This window comes from Triticum aestivum, chromosome 3D (assembly GCF_018294505.1).
Source record: "Triticum aestivum cultivar Chinese Spring chromosome 3D, IWGSC CS RefSeq v2.1, whole genome shotgun sequence".
Taxonomy (NCBI): Eukaryota; Viridiplantae; Streptophyta; class Magnoliopsida; order Poales; family Poaceae; genus Triticum; species Triticum aestivum.
Window position 1 is genome coordinate 18288838 of NC_057802.1, and position 10568 is coordinate 18299405.

Consider the following 10568-nt stretch of genomic DNA (forward strand, 5'->3'; position numbering starts at 1 on the left):
CATTATCTATGCCAATCTTGATCCTCATATTATGCCTTTTTTTATGTCAAAAGGGAAATAAAAGTGGGTCATGATATAGCAGTTGGTATAACAAAAATAAGACCTCTCATAGCGGGTAGTATCATAATTTAGTATCATGTATATGATATTGCCTCTATAGTCACAATACGCTTTCCGTCCAGGTTTAAAAGGTCATCTGGTCAAAATGCGGAGGCTAAGGCGAGATTAATTCCACGTACCCCAGATTATCAAACTTGGAAAGCCACCCTCCTCTCGTGGGGTGAGAGACTCGCTCGTGTTCGCCATGTGCCACGGCCATGCCAGTGCACATTCTACTCGCCATGACCATAAACCCTTCAATCCTGAAGAAGATCACCACTGTGGTGCGTGACTTTTTGTGGCATGGTCATAAGGACGCCAAGGCCTGTTGCTGCCTCGTTAGTTGGTCGAATATCTCTAGACCACTGGAGCTTGGAGACATGGCTGTGGTCGATCTTCACCGCACGAGCATCACGCTTAGGGATCGCTGGCTTTGGCTACAGGCTGCGGACCCCAATCGCCCATGGAATCATATACAACTCCCCAGAGACGAGGAGACCAACCAGTTCTTTCGCACTTCCATGACCCGGACCTTGGGGGATGGCCATACTTGCCGGTTCTGGCCTGACCATTGGCTCTAGGGACTGTCCGTTGCCGAGATCGCGCCTACACATCTACCCCACAGTCCACGCAGGCGGAGGCGCTGCAGATCGGTGTGCGATGGGATCACTGACGGATCCTGGATCCGCGATATGCATCCTTCCCTGGGACCAGCCGCCACGATCAAATACTTTGGTCTATGGTCGCGTATTCAACAGATCGAGCTTTCTGACGTGCCCGACAAGATCTCTTGGAACTTGACCCAGAACGGGCAATACACGACTGGCTCCACCACCGCGCCCAATTGGCGGCCCATATGGAAGTGTTGGTCACCGATGAACGTCAAGTTTTTTCTCTTGTTAGCCTCCCTGGACCGCTGCTGGACTGCGGAATGAAGAGCGCGCCATGGTTAATTCACGACCCTCTATGCAAGTTGTGCAGCCAGGAGCTTGAGACCATTGATCACCTGTTTGTCCAGTGCGTCTTGTCGAAGATCACCTGACATGAGATATTATCCTGGTGTCGCCTCCCGGTGCTTTTGCCAAGCGCCGACGCGACCTTCTTCCCGTGGTGGTCTGGCTCGCTTGCCGCTTCTCCGGCAAGTTTGGGGAAGGGCCTCAACTCTCTTATAGCCCTAACCGCATGGAGTATCTGGAAGCATCGAAACACCGCTCTCTTCAACGACCTTCGGCGATCTACCGGCGAGCTCGTCCGCACAATCAAGGAGGAGGCTCGGCTTTGGGCAAAAGCTAGAGCTCAAGGACTAGCACTAGTTATTCCTGTAGTCTAGAATGATTGTATCGAGGCTAAGCAACCTCCAACATGCTCATGCTACGTTTTCAAGCGTTCAAGAATAAGCATGGGAGTCGAATAGAGATGGCACTTGGAAACTACCGTTGGTATTTCATATTTCGCATTGTATAGAATGAAATCATCGATAGGGCTCGCCCCGAAAAGAGGATGTTGCGAACACCGGTTCGTGCACACCCCCTCGAGATGAACCTTGTACGTTCTCTTCACCTATCAATGAAACGATATACAACAATGCGTATTTACGAAAAAGTACCTTTTTTTGAATCTGCAAATAAAAACTAATTCGTGAATGGATTTTGAAATTCTTGAACATTTTTTAAACATGTGAACATCGATTTGAATTCACAAACTTTTTGTCATATCCATGATTTTTTTTTGAATTTGAAAACTTTTTCCAAATTCATGAACATTCTTCCAAGATTGACGAACATATTTTGAATTTATTTAAAAAATTAAAACGAAAAGAAAAAAGGTAATTCCTTTTCTTTTTACAGTAGTACTATTTTTTTTTAGAACATATATTTTTGTTATGGGGAGCCAGCAATCTGGACATGCACCGAAGCGACGGGAAGCCCGAGCCCGAGTCAGATAGGCGGTCGGCCCACTTGGCGGCTGGGTGGGTTAAAAGGGGTAGGATCCGGCACCATCGCTGCCGTGTTGGAGATCGAGAGAAGGAAACCCTAGCCGCCGCCGTCCAGATCTGCTTGGGTTGGTGGAGGTATGGCTACGGCGCTGCGCACCATGGCCGCGAAGCTGATGCAGAAGATCCCCGCCGCTGTCCAGCGGGTTCGCGTCTCTTCTCGTGCTCCGGTTCGTTCCCCATCTCGATTTTCTCGCCCCCTTCTGAGTCTTTGATTGATACAATCGAATCGATTGATAAAGACATGTTGCGTTGCACGATTAGTCGGATCCATCCGTCTCCCTCCCCTCCCCTCCCCTCCGACGGGAGTTTGTTGCATGTTCTTGGAGTAGTGATGGAGGCACGATAGGCCCTGCTGCTTAGGTTGTTGGGTTAAATAAATTCTGATGATATTAGCAATCGGAATCATCTTTCTGTTACCAGGAGACACCAGCCAGATGTTCTTAGCTATTTTGATTAAATTAGCAATGTAGTTTCAATTGCTGGAATTTCTGAATGTTCTTCTAGAATCCTGATGATTTTGAGATTTCGGACAGACTGATGATAGTTGCTGCCAAACTTTAAGTTTGTGTTAAACCTTGTATATTTAGCTTGGTGTTTTGAACTGAAAATACCAAATTTTACCAATGAACACCACTCATCCAAACAGGATTCACTACTTGTTTTTGGAAATCATCATGCGCCATCCAGTCCAGAATCTCTCTGTTGCCCTAGACAGACGCAATACATATATATATGTGTGTGTGTTTTAGTTGAAATTATCCATGTCATTTCGCATTCAGCGGCCCCAGTTTTAACGATTCAAACTCTACTGCATGTAGGCACCGGCTTTTGCCGACCTCGACCCCTTCGGCCCAGAGTTTCGGTAAGCCACTAAAAACATGCAAGATTGTCGTCTGATTGATTCCTTCATTGCGCAACACGTCCTAACATTCATTCTCCTTCCTCTTTGGAAGCCGGGCACTGGAGAAGATTGTAGAGAAACACAGGAAGAGGCGCAGGAACGAGGCCTTGGCCTGTGGTGCTGGCTTCAGTCTTGGAGCACTCACCTTTTTGCTTGGGGTCCATCGGCTTCGTTGAAGGGAGATGGCTCAATGGTGAATGACTGGAATATCTATCCTGCACCGCATGTTCTACTATCTACTACTGTGCCCGCAAGTTCTACTATCTACTAGTGCTATATCCTGCACCCCATATGTTCTGCTATCTACCAGTACTATATCCTGTATGTTTAACTAGCCGGTGTACTCTATAATTCCTGGCTTGTGTCTACCTATCTAGTAGCCACTGTGGGGATCTAATTTCGGTGGTTGCATGTGGGATGTAAGAGCACTCTATCGCCACTCTTATCTGTTGTTATCAGAGATCTATATTCAGCCGTGTTGTTAATCTGTTATGGTGTTCTCCTCGTCTCAACCTTCGAGTAATGAATTGTATGCGTTTTGCTCTTTGTTCTGTCTGATTGCTTTGGCTGTGAAGTGTTGCTGTGGGTGCTGTGAAGGCCTCATATCTGTGACTTGTTAATTCTCCTAGTTAGCTCACATTTACTAGTAGTAGGGGAGCAAGAATCCTACTGCCTCTGTTTCTAAAAGTAAGACGTTTTGGCAGTTCAATTTAAACTGTCCAAAGCCCCTGCCAGCTCCAAGTGAAGCGGAGAAGCCTGTTCCCTTTGCAATGTCGATTGCCCTTTCTGTGCAAAGAGTTCTTGTGCAAACCTTTTGGGCTGCATTGGAGAATGCATTGGGAAAGAAGAGCACCAATCCTGAGGTTAGCCCACTGTTGCCACTGGCAGAGCCAGGAAAAATGAGTGAGAAGGCTGAGCAAATCATATGGTTTGTGGATGACGCAAATGTCTATCGTGACAAATCAATGGTGCAATCTTTATTCCTTTCTTCTTTTTTGCGAAAGAGTGCAATCTTTATATTCAATCCAAGGACTGGTCAACTATTCCTGAATGTTTGTTCATTTCCTTTTTTCCTTTGCTTTTAGTTCTAGTTTTAGAAACATGTCGAAACAATTCTACAGAGGAATGAGGAGCAGGTAGCTATGTTTCTGAAAATTGTTGGGCAATATCACACCCATTCCTCTGTAGAATTTGCATTGTGGCGATCCGAAGAGACAGTGAGTAGGTATTTTAACATCGTCCTACGTGCCCTTGTGAAGTTAGCCCGTGAAATAATCTGCACTCGGTCTACAGATACACATGCTAAGATCACTACCAACCCAAACAGATTTTATCCCTACTTTGAGGTAACTCTACCAGTGTGTTATACTAGTTAATTTCCAAACTAAGTTCATTCTAATTCACACAAGTTTAATTTTTTTTCTAGGGATGTATAGGGGCAGTAGATGGCACCCATATTAGGGCACGTGTGCCTTCAAAATATGTGGACAGGTTTAGGGGCCGCAAGCCATATCCCACACAAAATGTCCTAGCTGCCGTGGATTTCGATCTTAGATTCACGTATGTTCTAGTAGGGTGGGAGGGATCTGCTCATGATTCTGCTGTATTGCATGATGCCCTATCTCGTCCAAATGGTCTCAAAATTCCAGAAGGTAATTGCACATTTTAAAAAAATGTTGTTTAGTTTAAACATAGAAAATTAACTTAAGGTGGTATTCAACTATGTATGTAGGAAAATTTTATTTGGCTGATGCTGGGTATGCCACCAGGCCGGACATATTGCCACCCTATCGAGGTGTTCGCTATCATCTACAGGAGTTCCATGGTCCGAATCATCCAACCTGTCCAAAAGAGCTGTTCAACCACCGTCATTCCTCACTAAGGACAACGGTCGAGCGAGCCTTTGCAGCTATTAAGAATCGTTTCAAGATTCTTAGTAATAGACCTTTCGTACCCTTGAAATCACAACCCAAGGTGGTTATTGCTTGTTGCGTCATTCACAACTGGATTTTAGACAATGGACCCGATGAGTTTGTAGATGATGAACCAACTTGGTACCACCACCTGCCAAGGAGTAGCAATCGTGTCTCCGACCGAGAGAGTGATGTACGCGAGTGGGCAGCCAAGCGTGATTTGATTGCCCAACAGATGTGGAATGATAGAGAGATTGGCGAACAAGGATGCTTCAGAGAGCGGGAGTAGTGCTAGTACCATTTGAAAGTACTTTCCTGTAGTACATTTCCCTTATTTAGCAGTTCCATGTTTAGACATTTTGTGCTAATCTAGCTCTGTAATTTTCTTTTCCGTGTATTGTGGAACTGTACTTTTATTTTGGAATGTACTGTTGGGTAATGTATGGATTGTTTGTTTGTGCTGAAACCCTTGAATATTCGCTGACATAATAGCATATTGACTTCTGACCTTCATTTATAGAATGGGTGAGCAAAAAGAAGGTGCGAAGACTGAGGTTGCTCGCTCTCGTGATAATTACATGTCATGGAGTGATGATTGTACCAAGTATATGCTTGAGTGGTATATCGAGAAGCAAAGGGACAAGCCACCAACCTTCAAGTGGAAGGCACAACACCATCTACAATGTGCTAATGATTTGAATGACAAGTTTGGAATTACAGCTACAGCAAAACAAGTTGATCGACACTTTAGGTCATTCAAGGAGAAATGGAAGTGGATAAAGCTAGCAAAGGGGAGGAGCGGATATGGTTTCGATAAAGTACTTAACAAATTTAACATTGACAAGTCAGAGAAATCACCAAGCAAGCTTGGTGTAAGTTCGCTCGAACTCACCTTTCTATTTGCATGATTTATAGTTCTCTATGCGATCATTCTTGTTTTTGCTAAACTGATTATCTAGTTTTTATTTTGAAAATGGCATGCTAGTGTTAATAGATATTCCTTTTTTGCATTTACCACTGTCAAAATATTCACTTACATAGATTAACTACTCAAACAATTTATTGCATTGACATGCTTTGGTTTATGTTGCAGAAAATAAAATTTAACTACCTTACTCACTCCATCAAGTTTTATCATCTCCTGGAAGAACTGTTTAGTGACTCGTCTCATGCGGATGGCTCACTAGCTATTGATGTGAATGATGCAATTGAGAATGTGGAATCTGATGGTAGTAGTGAAACGAGCAACCACACATCCACTGCCGAACAAGGTCTTAGTGATTCCGACATGATTGCGCCCAACAGTCCAGCAGAAGGCACTACTCAAATCTGAAGCGCAAGCTTGTTAAAGCACCACATAAGAAGAAACCAAAGGTCAAGGCGCGTCGAGCCAGCGTGTTAGATGATGATGTGGCAGCGAGCATTGTGAGTCTTGCTGAAACTGTGAAATCTGCTGCCCCTATTCAGCCAATAGCAGTTACAGACCCCAATGCCAATCTTTGGAAACACATTGAGTCGCTAACTATCCCAGCAAATGAGAAGATTGAGTTAGCAGCCTATCTTGCTAAGCCAGAACAAGAAATTTTCCGTGGTTTCCTAAACTGTGCAAGCGTCCAGACTTTTAATGCTTGGGTCCTTGATTATTTCGCGCACAAGTACGACGGCAACAATCGCACAGCTGCTGATCCATCAATCTGAATGACATGTTTGGTGGCTTTCTTTTGGCAAGTGCTTTTGTAGTCTACTTAGCTTTTCATGCACTTATGCTAAGTGGAATTCCTGTGCCGTAATGGTGTTTAGAGGGTCTTGCCTTTTGTAATGCATTGGTCAAGCACAAATCTGAATTAAGCTAGTTTGTAAGAAATTTCCTGATGCTTGATGACCTTGTGCATGCTACGTTGCAATATTGCAGTGGTTTGATGGTGCTTCTAAATTAGTAAATTATGCCCATGGTATGACATAGCGTGTAAATTATGTACTGGATTACGTAGGTAACAAATTCCTTGTCGGGACGAGTTATGCATATTTGGGAACAAACCAATTGATAGACACTTGTCTTTTGCCAAATATTGGCAAAACATTGGCAACCAACCAATTGGTAGCCAAACTTGCCAAATGTTGGCAACTTCCAGCTTTGCCAAAAATAGGCTTGCCAACAATTGGCATGCCAAAAATTGGCTGCAAACCAATCAGCCTCTAATATTCAACTAGTTCATCGCGTTGTCAGATTCAGATTGAGGATGCCGAAATGATGATGAGCATCCAAGAGGAGTTCGAGAAGGCAGAGGAGCAAACCCTAAACTTCAAGGGTTCCATCAAGGACTTGAGAGTGATTCTGCGTGATAGGATTTCGGTGCACGGCTTTTGTTCACGGACTACTTCGCAGCTGTCCCAACATTCCACAAAACTTTCTTTCGCCGTCACTGCCGGATGAGCAGAAACTTGTTCTTTCGGGTAGTGGAAGGCGTGGAGAAGGCCGATGACAACTTCAAGCCGAGGAAGGATTGTTGCAGAAAACTTTCTTTCTCTCCTCTCCAGAAATGTACTAATGCTCTGAGGATGCTTGCTTATGATAAAGTAGCAGATGCAATTGATGCAGAAATTCAGATGGGTGAGACCACAGTCTTGAGCAGCATGTTACTTGTGATACGCGTTGAGATTTCCCCGAAGAGTAAGGGTGAAGTAGTATAGTAGCAGAAAGTATTTCCCTCGGTAAAGAAGGTTTATCAAACCATTATGAGATCCAAGCAAACGACATTTAGCAGTACCTACACACACAAGAGCAAATACTTGCAGCCAACGCGGGCAAAAGGGTTGTCAATCCCCTTGTACTCGTTAATTGTAAGGATCAAGTATGATAGTAGGAGATATATAAATTGTAAAATAAAACAAAAATAAATAAATTACATCAAGGTATTTAGGGTTTTAGTAATATGATTTAGATGGACCCGGGGGCCATAGCTTTCACCAGAGGCATCTCTCTCAAGAACATAGCAAACGGTGGGTACACAAATTACTTTTAGGTAATTGATAAAAACGCATAGTTATGATGTTATTCATGGCATGATCAGTACATAGGCATTACGTATGTGATAAGTAGACCGAAACGATTCAGCATCTACTACTATTACTCCACCCATCGACCGCTATCCAATGTGATCTATGGTATTAAGTTCATGAAGAACAGTGTAACGCTTTGATACGTCCCAAACGTATCTACCTTTTCAAACATTTTTTCTGTTGTTTTGGACTCTAATTTGCATGATTTAAATGAAACTAACCTGGACTGACGTTGTTTTAAGCAGAACTATCATGGTGTTGTTTTTGTGCAGAAATAAAAGTTCACGGATGGATCTAATTTACGGAGAATTTTTCTGGAATATATAAAAATATTGGTGAAAAAAATCTGCCGCAGGGGGGCCACCAGAGGGCTACAAGCTCAGGTGGCGCGCCCCCCAGGGCGCATCACCCAGACTTGTGGGACCCTCGGGACCCTGTTTGTCCTATCTCCAATTTCATAAATACCATTTCACGAAGAAAAAACCAGAGAAAAAGTTTCATCGCATTTTCGATACGGAGCCGCTGTCACCTCCTGTTCTTCATCGAGAGGGCTGATTCGGAGTCCGTTCAAGGCTCCGTAGATGGGGATTCGTCCACATCATCATCATCAACCATTCTCCATCAACAATTCCATGATGCTCACCGCCGGGAGCGAGTAATCCCTTCATAGGCTTGCTGGACGGTGATGGAGTTGGATGAGATTTGTCATGTAATCGAGTCAATTTGTTAGGGCTTGATCCCTAGTATCCACTATGTTGTGAGATTGATGTTGCTATGACTTTGCTATGCTTAATGCTTGTCACTAGGGACTGAGTGTCATGATTTCAGATCTGAACATATTATGTTTTCATGAATACAAGTGTGTTTTGGATCCTATCTTGCAAGTTTTATGCACCTATTATATATGATGATCCGTAGACCCCAACGTGACAATAATTGGGATTCACTCTGGTGATGACCGTAGTATGATGAGTTCATGTATTCATCATCTGTTAATGCTTTGTTCTAGTTCTCTATCAAAAGGATGCCTTAATATCCCTTAGTTTTCCTTATGGACCCCACTGTCACGGGGGGGGGGGGGTAGGACAAAAGATGGCATGCAAGTTCTTACTATAAGCACGTATGACTGTATACGGAATACATGCCTACATTGAATTAATGAATTGGAGCTATTGTGTATCGCTCTAGGTTGTGACTGTTACATGAAGAATGTCATCCAACACAAATATCCATTGCTGATCTAGTGCCTATGCTTGCTCATATTGATCTTTGCTAAGTTACTACTGTTCCTGTTGCTATTACAATCACTACAAAACTGGTACTGTTCTTATTACCACTACTATTGTTACTATTACTTCTACTATCAAACTACTGTGCTGTAAACACTTTGATGCATATATTTAGTTCTCTAGGTGTGGTTGAATTGACAACTCAACTGCTAAGCTCATAAATATTCTTTGGCTCCCCTTGTATCGAATCAATAAATTGGGTGAAATACTTCCTGCAAAGACTGTCTCGATCCCCTATACTTGTGGGTTATCATGACCTTTTTCTAGTGCCATTGCCGGGGAGCATAGCTCTATTCATTACGTTCACTTGGGAATTATATCTGTTATCACCATGAAGAATCTGAAAACGCTAAGACCAAGATTGTACGCTATAAGACGAGGGGAGGTTAGGAACTGTCATCTAGCTCCGCACTTAATTCATCTTTTGTTTTAAGTAGGCTTGCGACACCACCACCTGCTATTCATTCTAATATGTCACAAGTAACTGATGATACTACTTCTATTATAAATGAGACTTGTGAAGATGCTAGTACTCTGCTTGATGATACTGTGCCACTAGGTAAATTTCTTGACAAACAAATTGCTAAAGCTAAAGAACATGAGATTACTGAAATGATGAAAATTATGATTCACATGTTATGCCTAGCTATCCTACTAGATTTGAATTGCCTAAAGTACCCGAGGGTTATGTTATGGAAGGGGAGATTGCTAGAGAATTTCTTGCTTGTAATGATAGAGATGATCTTAAGAAATTACTAAGTAAGCCGAAAGAAAAAGCTATGATAGAGAGAATGAAATATGATCATAAGTTTGCTACTTCTCCTATCTTTGTTACTGATAAGGATTATGAATTCTCTGTTGATCCTGAATTAATTACTTTGGTAGAATCCGATCCTTAACATGGTTATGAATCTGGAAATGTTGTGGCACATCTTACTAAATTAAATCACACTGGCGCCCTATTTACTCATGAGGAAAAAAAATTGCTATTACTATATTCTTAAGTTGTTTCATTTCTCCTTAAAGGGTGATGCTAAAGAATGGTTCCATACTCTTGCTCCTAGTTGTGTGTATAGTCCCCAGGATATGATATATTACTTCTCTGAAAAATATTTTTCTGCTCATAAGAAACAACCTGCCTTACAGGAAATTTATAACTTTATGCAATTTGAAGAAGAGAATCTCCCTCAAGCTTGGGGAGGCTTCTCCAATTACTTAATGCTTTGCAAGATCATACTCTTAAGAGAAATTAACTACTTGATATCTTTTACAATGGACCGATGCTTCTAGGGACTACCTAGATAGTTGTG

General features: G+C 42.7%; 1 protein-coding gene and 1 long non-coding RNA gene across 2 annotated transcripts; both read left to right on the forward strand.

The window, feature by feature from the left end:
- Positions 1–2019: 2019 nt before the first annotated feature.
- Positions 2020–3483, forward strand: LOC123076956 (uncharacterized). Its single transcript, XR_006436296.1, has 3 exons — positions 2020–2262; positions 2914–2957; positions 3049–3483. It is a non-coding gene; the product is annotated as an uncharacterized lncRNA (long non-coding RNA).
- A 1979-nt stretch (positions 3484–5462) lies between these two features.
- LOC123073834 (uncharacterized) lies at positions 5463–6498 on the forward strand. The gene is made up of 2 exons (XM_044496855.1): positions 5463–5781; positions 6003–6498. The coding sequence occupies exons 1-2, from the start codon at positions 5488–5490 to the stop codon at positions 6240–6242; spliced, it is 534 nt and encodes a 177-aa protein (XP_044352790.1). The 5' UTR covers positions 5463–5487; the 3' UTR covers positions 6243–6498.
- Positions 6499–10568: the final 4070 nt, after the last annotated feature.